The sequence below is a fragment of the Archocentrus centrarchus genome, chromosome 15 (assembly GCF_007364275.1).
Source record: "Archocentrus centrarchus isolate MPI-CPG fArcCen1 chromosome 15, fArcCen1, whole genome shotgun sequence".
In the NCBI taxonomy this organism is placed as follows: Eukaryota; Metazoa; Chordata; class Actinopteri; order Cichliformes; family Cichlidae; genus Archocentrus; species Archocentrus centrarchus.
Genome location: NC_044360.1, coordinates 8524460 through 8544265, shown reverse-complemented (window position 1 = coordinate 8544265; position 19806 = coordinate 8524460). Strand labels below are relative to the sequence as shown.

The window sequence follows — 19806 nt, the reverse complement described above, 5'->3', positions numbered from 1 at the left end:
AGAAAGAAAACAACTGAAGTGGTGCTGTTCAGAAAATTTGAAACTAAAGAAACTAAAATGTGTTTATAGTTTCTGCGGATTCGGGTAAAATCTCAGGTAAAGCATCATTAGTTCAGGATTCCACAGCACATTTAATGTGTGCAGTGTATCATCATGCCTCATAATGGCTTCAGAAATTTAATCAGACCACATTGGTCATTTATACATGCAAATAAAGATTTTAAATGATCATAAACCAGGGAATTGCATGATCACTGACTCTACTTGTATACTTATGTCTTTATAGAATATTTGCCAGCTTTGACCCTCGGTCAAAGTAACCAAATCAAGAAATATTCTTGACTGATTTTTTTTTCTCAACAAAACCAATAAGAGCTACTACAGGTCAGTCACCCAACACTCTAATTCAGAGCACGATATCTTCAGTATATTCTTCAATTGGTTTATATGCCCTGACTGTTGTCCAGTCTTTTGTTTGCTCTGAGTATTCCAAGTGATCTATAATAAGAGACCTAAATTTCCTTGGGATGTTCATGGCTCCCAGAGGATTAATCCCTATCTTTTTATTCCTTCGTTGCAATGACCATAAAAAAAAAAATCCAAATGCCAAGATTTTCCTGAGCATGTCAATTGCATGTCCTTCCATTTTAAGAGGCAATGGGGAAAAGAGGAGAGAGGGGAAGAAGGAGGAGGATGACGTAAATCGAGGAGAGAGAGAGACAGTGAGTGATTGACAGAGAGGTAGTGGAAAAGGGCAAAAAGCTCTCTAGGGAGACATGCTGTCACAGAAGGAGCTTCAGAGTGGAACCTGTTTCACAGAAACACACACATACACACACACATCATTGCTGAACATGTACACACCCACGGACTCACCCACTCAATCAAGCTCACAAGCGCTCAAAGACCATTTGATGCACAGGCATGCATGCCTTTGCCAGCTGGTGGAGGCATGGCATCAGATAAGACCCAGGTGGCATCGCTCACAAACACACACAGATACACAGTGTACATACAGAATGTATATTTAATACAGAAACCCGCGTGCAGCAAGACAGGCACACCTAGAACCTTGACACACATGCACAAGCCCAGCAGGCAGATGTTAGACTCTTTCACAGGCCAATTGTCATATCCATCACCACCCTATATCTCCTCCTTGATCCTCTACTGGCCCTCCCATCATCCACTTTTCCACTGTCAGTTTGGCTGCCACTTCAAGTAAGCCTTTCCTCCTCTTTTCATCCTTCACTTCCTTGCTCCTTTTCTCAGTTTTTGTCTCTTCTTGTTGGATCTGGCAGTGGAAGCCAAAATGACAGGAATCACTAACAAAGAGAAGCTACTGACCATTTGGCTATTTGCTCACCAAACAGCCTATTGTTGAGATCTGGCAGGGTCTCCATTACTCCTTTCAGTACAGTGAGGAAGAGGATCCCTTTGGAGCTGCGATCGTTTGGCAAACATGGAGGCGCGGGGGGGGGGGGTGTTAGGACTAAACAGCACACTGCTTATTAGTCACCAGGCCAAAATTTGTTTGTCCCTGCAAATTGCAATTCAGCCTTGTAAATTATTGATCTTGGACCAAATCATGCCCGTGTTTGTTTCTGAGGAAGAAACGCTGTAGCGGGATTAAAGATTGCTGTTTCTAATTTAAGGTCACCTGTCTAAAAATAGAAAACAGGATTTACATGGCATTCTGTGTGTGGTCTGTATTAATTGTTATGAACATTATGCATTGATGAAAAGTGTCTGTATCTGTCACTTTGGTCTTACATAACAGACAAATAACTGCAAGTTTTCCTGATTCAGAATAATTTTAATAATTCCTGGCAGGAACATGTTCCATTACAGCTGTTCATTTACGTGAAAGTTGCAGAAATGGGTGATAATCAAAATAATTAAAATACAGGATTAAAAATATAGCACTGGGATGCATAATTTTAGTCTTGCAATAACAGAGTGGATGACACACATGTGGTTGGTGGGATATAAACAGCAAAACGTCCTGGGTACATGTCATTCTAACAGACCAATATCTTCACTGTAATGTGACCAGTGTTGCACCGCTTCTAATCCTGCACGTTCTTTTCTTGCCACTCTCGGTAGTGGTAGCAAAAGGATTCTGATTAATTCTGTGGCCTTGGGAAAGACATAACCATTCCCTAATGGAAGTCCAAGTGATTCCTTAGGTTGTCTGAAAGCTCATCCATCTTTTTGTGCAGCAATCTTACCTTGTCCATGATAATAGAAGTGTAATCTAACTTATATCTCCTCCTTTCCATCTCTGTTGCTGTATCCATATTTGTCTTGTGCATATTTTGCTTCTCCTCTGTGTAATTTTGGCATGGATGTCCACTGTTGTTAATCTGCTTGCAAGTGGCAATAACATAAAAAGAAATTGTTACGCTATGACGACAAAGGCAAATGTTACCGGCTGCATGCACAGCTGAGGGATATTGCAGTTGGGAGTGTAAGTCTGTTTGCAGTTGGTAACACTAAATTTACACTGAATGGAACATTTTTGTTTTATTTATTGCTGTACACTCTCACTCCACAAAGACCTAATTGCGACATTAGTAGCCTTTAATTTCTTGGTGATGGAGGCAGAATAGGAAAGCCCAAGTCATTAATAATTAATCACCAGAATTAAGAATGGTATTCCTCTTGCTATTAGCTGTATCTGATTTTTTTTTTTCTTGTGTTCTTAACTTTCACAAAAAAAAATGGTATGGCAGTGATAATATGTGCAAAACAAGGGATTTTGTAAAGATGATCAATATGGAAACCAAGTATTTTATGGCAGTCACAGATTTGACTTTTAGCCCTTCTTTTCTCTCCATTCAGACACATTTGCCAGTAAGGTAGCTGCTATCCAGGATCAGTATGCAGATGCATCCATTGGTAATGTGACAGGCTCCAATGCTGTTAATGTGTTTCTGGGTATTGGGGTAAGTCCAGCTCATTTAATTAAATATTCACTGATTGATAGCTAGTAAAAAATTATTATGTTATGTTTGGTATAACTGATAGGTTACTGCATGTGTCCTATTCTTTAATTTTGCATGAATGACTGTGTGATTGACAAGTGGTGTGGTCTGTCTCCTCTGACAAAGTCTGTATTTGCTTTTGCTTCTGCTGTTGTACTTGGTCACTGTGTCTTATGCTATTAAGCTCAGTTTCGCTGATGTTTGACAGGTGGCGTGGTCCATTGCTGCCATCTACCACAACAGCAAGGGCGAGGAGTTCAAGGTAGATCCTGGCACTCTGGCTTTCTCTGTCACACTCTTCACCATCTTTGCCTTTATCTGCATCGCCACACTGATGTACCGACGGCGACCAGAGATCGGTGGAGAGCTGGGCGGGCCCCGGACTGCAAAGGCCCTCACCACCATGCTGTTCGTTAGCCTGTGGCTCCTCTACATTCTCTTCTCCTCACTGGAGGCCTACTGCCACATCCAGGGCTTCTAAGATAATGGGAGATGATGATGAGAAGGGTGGGACAAAGGGAGAACATGGCGGAAGCAACAAGGGGGAGGTGGATGAATGGATGGATTTAGGAATTAAGGCTGTCTCATTGTTCTATAACCCCACCCCTCGCAATAGATTTAATGATAGACATCTAAAAACAGAATGGCAGGAGGCACAGATGCATGGAAGGACAACAATACATGAGATTAATAGGAGCAGGAGAAATTACCCAGAAGATGGAAGCATGATGAAAAAAGAAAAGAAAAAAATCAAAGGGATACAATTGTGTGTCAGTCTGCAAATCCAAACCAATCAAGTTTTCTTATTAAATGTATCCCAACTGGTTCAACCATGTAGAAATACAATGCATTTAAACACATGGAGTGAGAGGTTAAAACAGAGCTACGCACCATGAAAGCTCCTAACAAGAACGTGTGGTCTCAACAGTAACCCTCGTTCAGTGCAGTGCATCGCCTGTATCCAGCCACAGTAACAGGCAGGAGTGAGACAGACAAAGAAAGAATAACTGTATCAGTGTGTACATGCATGACCAGACAATGCTGAAAACACAATCAGAAGAAACCGGATACATTGCCGCAATTGTTTCATGACAACTAACTGTGTGTGTGTGCTGGTGTGTGACAGTGGGTATCTGTGCTTGTGTGTTGTGGGAAGCTGGTCAAGTACTGTGAAAAAAACGCCTCTCGTCTTGCTGTCACCGCGTGAGACGGGATATGCTTTTCGTGTTCGAGGTTTTTTTGACTCTCGCTCTCCCAGCCTGTAGAAATGCTGAGTAAGACTCTTTCATATGAGGGCACATTCAGTGAGGCAACATGTTTTAAACATCACTGAGGTTAGAAATGTAAATATAAAGAGCTGATCGTACATTACAGCTTCACAGGTTTTTCCTTCTGAATGTCTTGATTATGCCATTCGCTCCTGAACGGGCCCTCTTTCTGTTGCTTAATACTGTAGATGTAAATGACTTAAGGTCTCATTTGAACCAAGAAGAAGTGGTTAGTGTGCTTTTACCTTTAATAAGGTCATGTCTGAGAAGACAAAATGGCCACTCTACCGTTGAAAACTGTTAGAAATTATTATCATTGCATAAATATCTAGGGGTTTTTGTTTTGTTTTGTTTTTACTGTGGAATTAAGTTACCTGGTGTTCCAGATCTGGGATGGGATTGCCGCCATCATTTCTGACTCATAACATTTCAATAGGCTAAAAAATATAGGTTCCACCCTCTGTGAAATTTTATAGGCCTTCTTTATCTTAATTTTCTTAGCCATCACTTATATCATATGCTGCTTGGTTTACACAACAGCGTCAGTCATTAGCTCTGTGTCTTAAGCACCTCCCCCTTGGCTGGTCGCTTGACCAATCAAAATCTTCAAGGGCTTTGTAACAACCACTAATCCCTAACCTTAACCCTTGATTTATAATATTTCACATAGATTGGTCATTAGGGGGACATATAACAGGGGTTTATATTGCTAAACTGCACACATTTCAGTTAATATAGCTTTGCTTCAGACTACAACAAGACTACATGAGATAATAGCTGCACGTCTTTGGTATTTTACTACACAGAGCATCCAGAATTTCCCAGATATTGTAAAGTAACCTGCTGCTTCTAAGTGCTTGTTCAGCCAAGGCTTCAACTTTTCATGGGGGGGGAATCTTTCATTCCAATAAACAATACCCATGCTATGTTATTTTTGAGGCCAAATCATTATATGTCTAAATATACTAGTCTTCAGGCTAGATGGTCAAGGCCTTAACCTAAAGGAAGCAATTACCATCTGACGTTATTCAGCGGTAAGCTGCTTTTAAACAAATAACCTTAACGTGATCTGTGTGACATACTCGTTCTTGCTGAACCTGGAACATGAATTCAGCTGCCAGTTTTCAGTCTTAACACAAAAGCCATCAGATGAAGGGATAACTAAAAATTATTTTCTCTTGGGGCAGATGTTGGTTTACAGGAGGGGGGGTAAATTGTGTTGTACTGCAATAGCCCTGTGTGTACATGTAACACAGGCTACATCTAATCTCAGACAGCCTCTGTTTGACAAGTCTACACAGGTTCTGAGACAATAGCAGAAAGCTAAAAGGGATACAGTTACAACCTAGTCCCCTCATCCCTGCAAACCTCTGGGAAAATGGCCTCCTCCTGTTGTGGAGTATATTGCCCAGTGTTTAAATGTTCATTAGCCATGCTACCATGGTAATCCACCCTGGTTAAAAGCTATTAAACTACTAAAATGTCTCTCACTTTATGACACAGGCTCAAACCATCTCTATTATTCTATGTAGCATACTTTTGTTGGTTTAATGAAAATTATTGTACACTGATCTCAGCCCTTCTCTAACTGAAGTTTGAGCTTAAAGTTTGGTGTGTGTGCATGATGGGACAGGGGTCCACTTGCACTTATTTTCCATCTTAATAATGTGTTAATAGCTTAAAAGGACACAGGGGCATATCTTCTTTTATGATTCAGTATTAGAGAGACAAGAAATCAATCCTAAAACCACAAACACAGAGGGCCTGAAATTATGTAAATTTCTAAGTCTATCTTGACTGTCAGAGAAGTTTAGACTTTAGACTGTTAACTATTGCATAAAATCATCTAAAACCACAAATATCTCAGCATACAAATAAATGTAGGCATTGTAAAAGTCCATAAGTCCAGAATTTCTCTGCTGATGTGTTTTTTACTTGATGTATATGATAAATTGTATTTTAAATGTCATCTGTAAAGAAAGTAGTCTGAACTAGGTGCGATCCATTTCAAACTTGGCAAGAAGCTTTTCACAGACAGATTTTAACCCCTGAGAAAGTAGCCCTGGACGGGCCTGGGTTGGATCAGTTTGGCAAATCCAGAGTATCTTGAGGATAGAAATATACTTTGATTCTTCTGGGTTTTGTAAAATTCTAATTATTAAAGGAGTGGAGAACTGCATTAGAATGAAATTTTGAAAAGACAGTACTACAGAGAAGTCCAACACCGTGGCTCACAGCTTTAGTAAATGCTTTGTTGCTGCAAAATTGTTTGTCGCACAGTTTGGAAACAACTAAGAAGAGACATTTATTGTATACATCTTTTAATAGCTAGAGTATTATGAAATACTGCATTACTCGTATTTGCCAAACTAAGCACAATCTGTGGCTCTCCATTAGAGTAGCTGTTCTTAAGTGAAGGCCTTGGAGTGGCAGTTTACCCCTGTTTTGCCAAAGGGAAATCTTTATATCAGATACTTAATGTTTGCAGTCCAAACTTTAAAGGGTTTTCTAACCAGTGGATCTTTCTTAAAAGACCAAATATCATTCATAGTTCACTAATAATCTGAAAAGCATCAAAAAAGCCTTGATGTTTTAACCTAACTCAAATCTTTCTATTTAAATTTGTATGTATTTGTCTCTTCACTGGCATGGAGCTGAGGGTTTATACACTGTAAAAAAAAATGCTAGCTTGCATAAAAAAAGGAATAACATTATAGAAGCTGTACGCATCACTTTTTGAGTACCTTCAACAAGGTATTAATTGTCTTTGATATTGCTAAATCATGTTGGATTTACTTAAAGTGCGCAGCTGCCTAATACTTTGAGGTGAACTATTGAGTGAAAAGGAATCGAGTGCTTGCAGAAATGCAGTTTTGTGCATCAAAAAAGATTTTGTGCGTATTTTTTTCAGAGGTTAACAGTTTTCTTTTATGGGAATTTAGCTCTTTTGCTGCACCAGCTTTGTTGCACCGCCTCTCTTGAGCGTATCCACCTTGGCTTAAAAAGCTAGTCTGACATGAAGCTTAATGGCAGATTAATGACAGCTGTTCACAGAGTTTGAAACAAGGTGGGAAAACTGAATAATAAGATATTAGCTGTTATTTCGCTAAAGGTTTTGTTAGCTATACATCATCAAATATTAATTTTCTGGTTGCAGTTAACTTTTTCTTTTTCTTTTAGCTGCAACTAGCAACTTTCAAGCAAAGACTGTAAAGCAATTTGTCCCAACTCAAGTCACAATAACACTTGAATCCAGCTTCCTGCTTTGGTTTGAAATTCTGCAGATGAAGGGTCAAAGGTTAGCCAGGCCATTGCTGTATATATTAACACTAACAGCAAGCAAGGTGTAGAAAAGCGAGCTGTAGATTGCATTTCTTTTCATTTTGTTTGAAATAGAAGTGGCCAGATTTTTAAATGAAAGACAAGCATTGCACTGGTTCTTGTCGCTTATGTGAAATGGCTACTATGTTGGTTCATTTACAGAGTTGCTTCTGATGTAAACAACAGAGATTATGTTTTTCTGTCTCTGATTTACACAATAATAATGATGTACCTGATGTAAAAATACAGTGGTGTTGAATCAGTTGTAAACCATTAACAATGTTGATTCTAATGTAAGGGTTGACGATATGTTTCCGTTGCCATGTTCACTTTTTAACTGTCTTGTCTGGCAGACCGAGGAATACATAAAAGCAACATCAGACAGACAAAATGAGCAAAAGGAAGGACAAACGCCCCCTACTGGTACAAGTGGAGCAATATTTGCTACAGAAAAAAAAGTACCGTTGGAAATAGACATTACCAGAGCTATTCTCTACCTTAAAATGAAACACTTAACATGTACAGTGTAAAAGGATGGTGATAAAGAAAAGGAGGAGGAAAATGAAGATGACGTGGAAGAAGATGAAAATAATAATGATAATAATAATAATTAAAAAATGAAGTTACAGCCATATGTTGATTTCTGGGTCAGTGAGACTGAAATGGACTTCTCCTGCCCAGCATGTGTATTGTTATGGTGTCTTTATCTGTCCCTGTGTCTCTCCACCCTCTGTCTCGCTTTCTCAATCTCACTGCTGCCAAAGTAACCAAAATAGGCAGTTCTCCTTTTGTTCTGTATCTTCTTCCCGTCCCCCTTTCTTCCCTCTGTCTCCCTATGCCATGTTTTCCATATTTTGGAATGTCAATGTGCTACTTGTTGACACTGTGCATGAATGATAACATGTCTGTATATAGTTATAGAGAATTGTATCGCATTCCCCTAGTGTTGACAAAAATGGTTTGAATGTTGTACAGACTTTTTGTTTGTTTGGTTGGTTACATTTTGTAATGTATGTAGAGCTTAACAACATTTTGATTTTAATTTAAACAAAGATGCAACGTCTTTTGTTTTGGAGTAACTTGCACATTATTAATGAATTCATGAAGTTTTTTTGTTAAAAAGGCAATATCTGCTGTTATTGAATGAGAGATGAGATCTTAAAGAAGTTATGTATCTTAAATAAGTAATCTATATGGGAGCTGCATGGGTTATTTGTACAAAAAAAAACAGACACTGCTTGCTACTTCTAATACCGTGGCTGTATTCTCTGACAGAGGATGAGGAATACTGTATGTATATCTAAAGGTTATTTTGTCATTAAAGAAATAATAATAATATTGTGTATATACTGTACAGTGTTATAAGTGAGGTGGAGTATATGACCATCACACTAACCATAGAGAATTAATTCTACATATTTATTTAAAGGAAACAACAACACTCACTACACTCAAGAATGACATATATTGCCTTTTTGGAGAAGTTGTAGTTGCTTAGAGCTTATTTCTCTATCATTCATCCTCTTTCTCCATTACTGGCTGATTAATTTTGCTTCTTTTCCGCATCCATCTCTTTCCATTTGCTTTTATTTTGCTGTTGGAGGTTTTTAAGATTGCCTCTTGTCTATGATTTTTGCATTTTGATTCAGACTGTGTTATATTTTTAGTTTGTCTTTCTGTTTGTTTAACTTAAGTCTCACTTATGGCTGCTGTTTTATGCCCCTTAAATCAACATTATCTCTATAACTGCTTCTATTCACCGACATCCAAGTGTAGTTATGAATATCTGCTTCTGATTTAGGCTCTCGGCGGATCATTTGTTTATATTTAAATCACCATCTGTCTGATTTCTGAGCTGTCGGTCAGTTATCTTGGTTGCTAAAGAATTCGCATTTTCTCTTTCTTTCCTAAATCCTTCCTTTGTGCCAACAAATCCTGCTTTTCATTTCTTCGCTCCTTTCTTTCATGCATCCTCTCTTTCTTTCGCTGTCCTCTTCGCACTTTCAGAGTGTTTCAGGGTTTTCTTATGTTTGTCACTTTGATTTGGTGTGGTGTTGGTTTTGTTAATGGAACAATAACTTTAATAGTTATGTTTGTAATAATTAAGATAGGGTTTTCTTTCTTTTTGCCGCTGTTTCTCTGTGTGTGCGCGCGCGTGGGCATTTATTAATTTTCTTTTGTTTTTAATTTTTAAATTAATTTTTGGTCAAGACCAACTGATAGGAGGAAAGTTGTTGTATGTGTGTTGCCACTAACTGTGACTGCTCTCCATGGTACATGGTACTTCTGATAAAAACAGTAAAATAAAGTTTGGGATACCCTGTTTCAGAGACCCTGTGCGTGCACTGCCTTTCTACCGTGTGTGTGTGTGTGTGTGTATTTTTGTGTTACATCCTGTCTGTGTTTAAAAGCATTAATATGAAACATAATTAGTATGCAAATTTTCATTACAGTTACATATTCATTTAGTGTAAGTAAATGGGAGTTGGAGCCAGCTCGTGTGTGTGTGTGTGCATCCTTCTCTTCTTGTCCTCTTGTACACACAAAACATCCATTTTTCTTTTTACATGTTCAGACCGCAGCTGATAAAAATGACATTTGTCTGAATGGCTGACTCATCATTAACTGTCATCTGACTTTTTGTGTTTTTGTGTCAGTGCTGGAAGTGACAGCTGCATTGGCTGATTAGATCTGCCTTTATGTATTGTCTCCTGTGCTGTTGGTTTTTATTTTTCCCCATTAAGCAAATATTTATTCAGAATAAATGAATTGTATTAAAAGAAAAATCTATTAATGGATAGACCATTAGTGAGACGAGCTTATTTAAATGTTCTATAATACTGATAGCACATTAATTCTGTCCGTCAGAGTACAAACCTTTTCTCATTTCCCGCTGATGCACTGAGCATTTTTAATTATCTGACAAATTATGTGCCCTGCTGTGTAATTAATAGTGGTTATAGACTTTAAACAGTACTGTGCAAAAGTCTCGAGTCACACCTCATTTTGCTTGGAAAGTGGGAAATACCTGCAGTGAATTACTGAAATGTGCAAACATAAATGGAAATATTTTATATAATGCAAAATTGAAGTTTTATACATTTCTAATGGGGTTGAAAATTAATATTTGGCATGACCACCTTTATTCTTCAACATAGCCTGAGTACTCTTAGCCAGTCTTTCTCTCCAGATGCGTCTCTTGGGTCCTGTGTCACAGCTGGATTTTTTTGTGTTACTGAAGGACATGGCTTTAATGTAGATAGTTTTTAGGCCTGCCATTTCTTCCACTTGTCCAATTTCCTCACATTTTTTAAGGACACACTGCACACTATGCTGAGATATATGAGATAAGTTTTTAGCTAATAGCTCTCTGGGTGTCACCTTGTTGGTTTCATGTCTGTCAAACTCTGTTATCTTTGGCATTTTTTCATAGATCCAACTAAAGAAATGGAAACAAATTATGTGTAACTGTAAAGATACAATTTAAAAGTGGTTCTTTGGTAAGTTGTATCTCTGTAGACACAACACTGGTTCATTCATTCACTTAGGTGCCTTTTTTATGACTTAAGTAGCAATATAAAAAAAAAATCCTTTGAAAATGGTCAGACACTGAAAATGAGTAAAAAGCAGCAAACGCCCAAAGAAGAACTCTGAAAGACCTTCAGAAATCCTGGAGAACTATTGGTTGCTTAAAAAAAATTATAAAACTCAGGGGTAGCTCAAGACTTTTGCACACTACTGTAAAAGACAGATGTAGCCATCGTGATAATGAAGTCCCGCTGTGAAGCCTCAATCTGAGCATTTCTGCAATCACTATGTTAGTGCTGTGAAACCACAGGTTAGGATCTGACTGAGGAATGAAAGAATGCTCATTGGCTCAATCACACAGTAAAGCACAGACTGCTTTACAGTCCTTTTGAGCATAATTTTCAAAATGACCATCATGTTGTATTCAGTAAACTTAAAACTAGCTGCTGAGGCCGGAAAAATGATTTGAGGTCACAGAGTAAGAGAGCTAAGGGCTCATATAGACACTTTCCCAGTGCTGTTAGAAAGAATGCAGGTTTAAGGCACTTCAGCTGCTTCAGACACATCTTTTATATAAAGCGTGTGACTGTAAGCTGCTTACAGCCCACAGAAAAGTACATCTCTAGTTTTGGTGAGTGAACCTTCATTCTTTTATCTCTTTCTTACTCAGCACTAATGAGTAGGTATACTTTATATGGATGTGCCAAACTTGTTAGGTAACTGAGACCTCCAGCCTCTTTTTTTGCCCAAATATTTTCAATATCTTCAGTCTCATCACATGCTGAGATTTGGCATTGCGTTTTCTAACGAGGATAAATTGATTTTCATAGTATGACCCTGATTGGTATTTTCTGAGAGCTCCCTCATAAATCTGTGGAACCATTTGCTGTAAATGGTTGTTTTCTTTATGTGAATGCCTCTGACTAATATCGTGGTTGAATTAAACTAAATGCAGCTAGAAGTAAATTGATGGGCAGCTCCCAAAAACAATGTTACACTTGCCTAAAGCACTTACTGTAAATTAGGAAATACGCCTTCCAGGTAAAGTGTGTGTGTGTGTGTGGGGGGGAGGGGGGGGGGGGGGGGGGGCTAATTGGAAACTTAGTGAAAAGAGAAACTACAGGGCTTTAAGAGAAATAAACAAAATATATGATATACAGAAAGTTACACAATGCACAGTAGAAAGCCATTATAGCAGCTGACTGATAGATGAGTTGCATGAAAGTTTTTCCTCTTCGATGGCTGCCACCTTGATGGATCATACCCATTCTCTGCCTGCAGCCATGATGGATTATTCCAATTACAATTAAATCCCCTGCCCGTTTGTTAAATTTAATTTTATTGTATTCTAAATTAGTGTGTGGCCACTTAAAGTGCAAGAGACTATGGCTGAATGTTCTTTTTTATGATGTTTGCTGAAGGATGTTTATGTATGCGTGAGTCAGCAAAACAGACTGTGTTGCAGCATGTTTTTATGCTGTTACTTGTGTACAGGTGTTTGCCTTGGCTGTTCATAACTGGCCCTCTGCTGTGTCTGTCTGAAATCTCATTAGCCTGTCACATTTGATTTCTGGGCAGATTCTTGTCTGGGCAGCTCACTGCTTGAAGGTTAACATGCTGGGAAGTTATTGTGAATTTGTGTGTGTGTGTGTGTCTGTGGTTGCTACTGAATGCTCAGTAAAACCTAACACTGTCAGAAAGTCAAAGTTGGCTGTCAAACTATATGCAAGCACTTAGTGAGAAACAAAAGGGCAAGCCTTGATTTTCTGTAGAAAATCCTTTGTTTCAGCTCTCTGTCAGTCAGTGCTCAGCCGAAGCCTATGTTTTAAAAAAAGTTCCTTTATGAAACATTCAAATTAATTTCACAAGTTCCAACTTACTTCAAAGAAAGTTTTGATGTATGTAGTACTTTCTGAAATCCATAAAAGATAGACAATATATGTAAAAGTTGAACTCTTGAAGCATTGCAGATATTTAGTTGTACTACAAAATGCCAAATAAGCAGGGGGGCGGTGACTAATCTGCTTGGGTTCATAATGGGGAACACTCCCACTACAAGAATGAATAATTCTCCAATGATCTGGCTAAACATTTGTCACTGTGATTCAAATTTTGATTCTAATTTTTTTTTTTCAACAAAAAAAATGATACAACATTGCAATTTAGAATTTCCCTTTTTTCCCCCGGTTTACTCATCCTATTTGTGTATCTCGTATGCAATATTAGCTCTTTAGTCTGAACATGTAGTTTGTAACTACACTATATGGACAAAAATCTACACATTATACCTACAGGAGCTGCTCAGCCATTGAAGCCCATGCCATGAAGCTCCAAGTACACAGTTTTTTTGTGCTGATGTTAATGCCAGAGGTGGTTTGGACCACAGCAGAACGTTGGCGACTTTTATGCAATATGTCCCTCATCACTCAGCAACCCTGCTCTGTAACTTTATAGGCTGATTCTTATATAGCGCTTCCTATTCTACTTTGAGTACTTAAAGCACTTTATACATGACTCATTCACCCATTCATACATCTCTGCTTTCTATCTAACATTCACACTCCAACGGATACATCGGAGAGCAGCTTGGGGTTCAGTATCTTGCTCAAGGATACTTTGGCATGCAGTGTGCAGCAGCCAGGGATCGAACCACCAACGTTCTGATTAGTAGATGACCTGCTCTACCTCCTGTCCTACAGCCACCCTGTGGTCTGTCACGTCATCCTTGAGTTACTGTGGTTGTTAAATGCTTTCACTTCACAGTAATATTGCTTACAGCTGCACATGGAATACACTCAGGAAAATGTTTCTTTGGATTGACTTTTTTTAAATATTTTTAATAACTTCTAAGAAACTGACTGTATTTTACTCTAAAATGTTGAACTGACTCCAAAAGAAGCCACTGAGTTACTCTGTCAAAAAACACTGAAAAAAATGAAATATCACTATAGTTGGTTTTAAAGAATCCTCTTTAGCTGGATTTACAGAACTTTTTTTTTTTTTTTTACTTGAGTCATTTGTGTTATTTCAGTGAAATACTGTTTTTTGACAGGTTAACTCAACAGCTTTTCTGGCTACTTTTTCGCCACAGTTTTTGAATTTATCAGTGAGGGAATAATAATCACTATTTCAGTATAAGGAATAATAACCAGCAGTGTGGTGGCGCAGTGGTTAGCACTGTTGCCTCGCAGCAAGAAGGTCTGGGTTCTGTGTGGAGTTTGCATGTTCTCCCCATGTTTGCGTGGGTTTTCTCCAGGTACTCCAGTTTCCTCCCACAGTCAAGACATGCACTTAGTGGGGTTGGGTTAATCAGTGATTCTAAATTGCCCATAGGTGTGAATTCCTTGAGGGATATTGCTGAAATTATCAGAATGTACTTGAGGGAATGTACAAAGAAGAGGGAACCCAGGAGGGAAAAAAGTTCCAGTATTTTATTATTTTCTAGCAGCTGGCCCAAAAATGTAAAGAATGGGACACGACAGCGAGGTAATAAACACATAATGCACTTCACACAAACATAAATGCCAGCAGTGACGTTGGCTACTTACTGTATGTAGGTTATGTCGTAGGCTCTGCAAAGATTCAGCGCAGAAGTCTAAATCAGGCCTTATGAGTTACTTCACAATTTTTTTTTTTTAAGTGAATTCACAAAACATTTTTGAGTGCTCAGTATTTTATTGAAACAACACAAATGACTCAAGTAAACTTAAAATAATTTGTTCAGAGGATTCTTTCTTTTTGAGTGTATCGAGGAGGGAAGAAATTTCACAAACCAACTTGTTGACTCCAAAAAATCCTATTACAGTACCACACTCAACTTCAGTGAGCTCTTTAGAACGACCCATTCTTTCAGAAATGATTTTAAAGGCAGCACTGCATGGTGCTTTGAATTCAAAGATTAAGAGGTGTAGGGTAATACTTTTTTCCATATAGCATACATCAGGTGGATTACAGTTAAAAAACAAAATCAAAATCCTTACTGAGTTTACAATTACTCCATTACTGATACGATAAACTATTTCATTAATTTAAGCATTCAAAATTACATATTACAATGTTAACCTTGTACGTGATACATCCCAAAAGGTGCTTTCATCTGCCTTATCAGACTTTTTTCAGTGTGCTTGCTTTACATTGTCCTGTTGCACAGGTAAAAATGGGGCAACCACCACTTTCCACTCCTTTGTTACCAGCCTTCTTCCACCAAGCAAGCACAGCATAGACAAACAGGGCTTTTTCCAAGTCCTCAAACAACTTTACAATCTTTGTAATTTGGTGTATCCCTGTTTCGACATTTTCAGGTGCAGGGGGCCCGCTGTGTGCTCTCCCGTCATTTGTTCTGCTGACTCCTGTCCAGCGCTGCCTGCCACACAGCGCTACACATGACATTGTGAAGAATTTTTGAGTATTTTTAAAATAAATTCTATTATGAGGTTTATCTAATTGGTAACTTGTGTTTTGGTGCCTTTGAATTGAAGAATATGTTTTATCTGAAGCTACAGAAGATCCTCAACATCAGTTTCATCCCTCCTGTGTGTGTGTTTTGTGTGTGTGTGTGTGGTCTCCTTTGGGTTTAGCCCTGCTTAACAGAAAGCACCTTTTTATATGAGTTTATTTTTGTGTCTTTGTCTAGATGCTTTACCATGTTCATGCCACTCTTGTACAACATTTTCTCAAGAGGGCTTTAAGTGCAAAAGGGCTCCCTGGCATACAGAGACACTTTATATTTCAATAAGTTGATTTATTTTTGAATGTCTAGACACTCAGTTTGTCTTCACATAGACTCACTCTCTTCATACACTTATTTATTCTCCTACATCTGCTTCTGTCTCAGAGGATGTGGATGACAGCTTAGTCAGCACTGGAATAACAATAACGGTCAAACTTGTGCACAGTGTTCTTAATAAAAGTATACTGACAAACAGCCAGTAGAGACTTGCTATTAATGTAATTTCAGTTTGTTCTTATGGTATATTTTATTGCTGGGCAAATAGAAATGTGAGATGTGAGATTCACGTCTCTCAGCAAATCTTCAGGTGGTCCAGAACTCAACAGTAGGGATTTTTAACATAGTGTTTCTACAACAGGTTTTTAGCGGGTTTTTAAAGCAGTTGTTGCTCTTTTAATTAAAGAAAAGCCACTGGCAAATTTCTGGTGTTGATCTTTTCCCTTTTAATATTTTCCCTTTCTCTCTCCAACCCCGTTGCCCCACATACAGCAGATCAACTGGCATTTGTGCTGTAGAAATGTCAGGCCTGTGGGAAAAGGAGAAAGGGAGGGGGGATATTTGGGCTTCCCTGTGAATGGTGTTGTTTTAATAACAAGACCCCATCACTTAAGGTGCGGGCAGAATCAACACACATAAACGCTTGCATGCGCACGCACACACACATTAAATAATTAGTAAATGCCTACCAGGCCATCACGAGGCTCCAACACTGCATATTTTGCCCACTTAACTCTCCAAATAATGGCTTGATTGACAGGCTTAAAGTAGTGGCATTAAGTGCACATGTGCATGTGTGTGAGCGCCTAACCATATTATCGCAGGTGTTTCACACACTTGGAACAGATTGAAATTAAATGTCAGGCAAATACCAGAGCATGAACTCTTCATCCAGTAGCCGGTAGCAGTTGTTGGTCCAAATCTGGCTCTTAAACCAAAGTTTGTTTGTTTGTTTTTTGCAAAGATGAGGTAACACTGTAAAAAAACAGGCTTGTGGATGTCTCAGTAAAAATGACCTTAATAAATTGCATAATCCAGACAACCATAACAACATTATCCACCAATTTTCTGCTATTTATCTAGTTCCAGTAATATAAGTGGATCATTAGGTCACAGATTTATATACATGTATGCGTGTTGTTTGTTTTTTTTAGTTCAAACAGTTCCTTATTAAGTTATTTCCTAACATAATAAGTAAATACGTAATTGTACTATAATAAACTAATGTGTGTGTGTGTGAGAGATAGGGCTCTTACCTTGTTCCAGGAGTCCATTGAAGGGCTCAAGCACACCTGTGATACTGAACCCCGACTCTTCTCTCCTGTTCTTGCTGGATCGCTGCTTCACACTCTGGTAAACAATGCTGACTCTGTGTTAAAACCTATCGTTATTCTTGCTTACATGTTATCTTGCAAACTTATACTTACCTGGCTGCCTCTGCCTCCTTTGCAGAAAATCATGCCAGTGTACTCCATACCTGCCTGACCCACTGTCTCACACTCTCCGCTGGATGCAAACCTATTTGTGAAAGACTGGAAACTGACCCTGTGGAAAGAAGAAATGAAGGTGCTACAGACTATCCTGGATTGGTGTACTTATAATCTTAAGTCTCTGCATTAAAGCTCTGCGAACCTGTCCCTGTGTCACACCACTGAGACCTTCTGGTAAAAGGAACATAAACAGTCCAGAATTCATCCAGCTGCTTCTCTTTTTTGTCACATTATCAATAAACACTAGAGACCCAGTGTCACTTGAAATCACATGACTACACAATGCATTGCCTCCACTGTTTTGCAGGTGATGTAATTTACTTCAGTTCATGAGAAAAGCCTTCTGAGCACTTTTTTCCCCCCATTATTCTGGTACACACTAAATCTGGCTGCTTCAGATTTACTTTGATGAATGAGCTCTATATTTTCTCTTCTGCTTCAAATGTATTTGCCTTCTCCTGTATTTATGGTGCACTTGGATAATGATATGTCTACTTCCTGTGGAGTGTTCTTCATTTGGCTGGATGTTGCAAAGGGGGATTTCTTTGATCCTCCAATCATCCACCTCTGTTGTCTTCTGTGGATTTATAGCTCTTTTTATGTTGCTGAGCTTAACTGTTTCCTTTTTTCCTTCCCTAAGATTGCACCAAAACTGGGGATTTAGCCACTCCTAACATTTCCGCTAGGCCCTTGCTGGATTTACTTTATTTTTGGATGGCCTGTTTTATTTGTACTGAAATCACCTTCATGTACAGTAACAGCATGCTGTTTCACAACATCATCTTTCAGTTTTAAAGAGAATACCGTCTCTTTGGCAGCATTAGGAACCAATTGTTAAATCTCAGAGAATTTGAAACATCTGTGACCACACCAAGAGTGCCTGCTCACAGCTGACCATAATGGACCTTTAATGAATAAATTGTTCACTAAGATTGATTATCTATGTCAAGCAAGTTCCAACTCAGTGAAAGTTAATTTTCCCCTCGTGAAATGAATTGAATCCGACGGCTGCCTTGAAGGTAGGAAATCAATCTGAGAGCCTATGTGGCTCTGCAATAATGTAAAGTGTATTCAATTTGGAATTAATGGGCTAAAACATGCACAACCGCTAGAGTGGTGCTTTTAAACTTAAGTCTTATTCAACTCTTAAAACTACACTAATCAATATATTTCTGTAATGAAGATGGATAAACTGTCTGTGAAATGTGTGAAAAATAACACGTACAGTGGAGAATCCACAAAGAGTCACCAAACTCTACAGCTGTATGCTGCTCTGTGGCTTTTGGTTTCGACTGGCCAGGGAACGCCTCGGTGTTCCCCCGGATAAGCTGCAGGAGGTGGCTGGTAAGAGGAAGATCTGAGTTTCTCTGGCTGCTGCCCCCATTACCCAGCCCGGGATTAGGCAAAAGAGGATGGATGGATGGATGGAGCAGTACTTTTTAAGCCAGGGTAAACACTTAGTAGTTGAACTGTATAATAAGAAAGGTCAGAATGAACTTTTATATGACACAAACCCACCTGAAATCTCAGCACACTTGAAGCCCAAGTGTTGAAAATGGTTTAAAAAAAAAAAAAAATGGTTAAACATCTGAAATATACTCTTAAACAATATCAGAGCTTCTATGCTGCAATAGGACTAAAAGAAGTCAGCACAGGAAATTCAGAAATTGTACAGTTTTTTCAAAGTCTTATGTCTCTTTTGCAGCAACTGGGAATCTTTGCTGCATTGATTTATAATTGAAACTGACCCCTTGCACGCTAGTGTCTCCAGTCCATGTTTCTGCATGCACCAGGTTCAAAAACGATACCAAAGCAACAACAGCAAGCAACAACAGCAAGAATAAACTGTCTGTTGTCAGTCTGTGTAGCTGTTAATAAAGAAAAATCAAGAAACATGTCAACAACATGTGTGACTAATTTTATTCTAGTTTTGGGAACTTAAACAATGTTTGTTAGTAGGATACACTCAGTGTTGTTTGGTCTTTTCATTGCATTTGTTAAAAATTATTCCAATGTAGAAATTCACAGATTTTCTTGTGGCTTTCTTTTAAAACTGTCTTTCTCAAGCTAGTTTCACACACTTCAGAAAATGTTTGGAGAAGAAGGCTGAGACATATTCCAAGGTTGGAACGTGCAAGATGCAGCACATGATCGCTTGCTGCAAAATGACCTGTACTATCACATATCAAATAGATTTTGTATCAGGCAGCTGACAAAGCCATTTGATGACCTGTCTCACTGGGATAACATCCAGAAGTTTAAGACTGCAATGCACATGTAAAAAAAACAAAAAAAAACCAAAACATACTTGAGACTACATTTAGAAATAATTTGTTGGACAGAGACAGAATTTTTATAATTTTGCCTCTCAATATGTGATTGAAGTGCCGACTTTCAGCTTTAATTCAAGGAGTTTGACAAAAAAAATTGCACAAACTGTTTAAGAACTACAGTCATTTTTCTACTCTGTCCCCCCTTTTCAGAGG

At 38.5% G+C, this 19806-nt stretch overlaps 1 protein-coding gene across 1 annotated transcript in view; it reads left to right on the top strand.

Moving 5' to 3' along the window:
• Positions 1 to 8488, top strand: part of slc8a1b (solute carrier family 8 member 1b) — a 145808-nt gene extending 137320 nt beyond the window's left edge. The window contains exons 10-11 of the mRNA XM_030747762.1: positions 2845 to 2948; positions 3196 to 8488. Of these exons, the coding sequence (XP_030603622.1) occupies positions 2845 to 2948; positions 3196 to 3468 (377 nt within the window). The 3' untranslated portion in view covers positions 3469 to 8488. The remainder of the gene's footprint in view (positions 1 to 2844; positions 2949 to 3195) is intronic.
• Positions 8489 to 19806: the final 11318 nt, after the last annotated feature.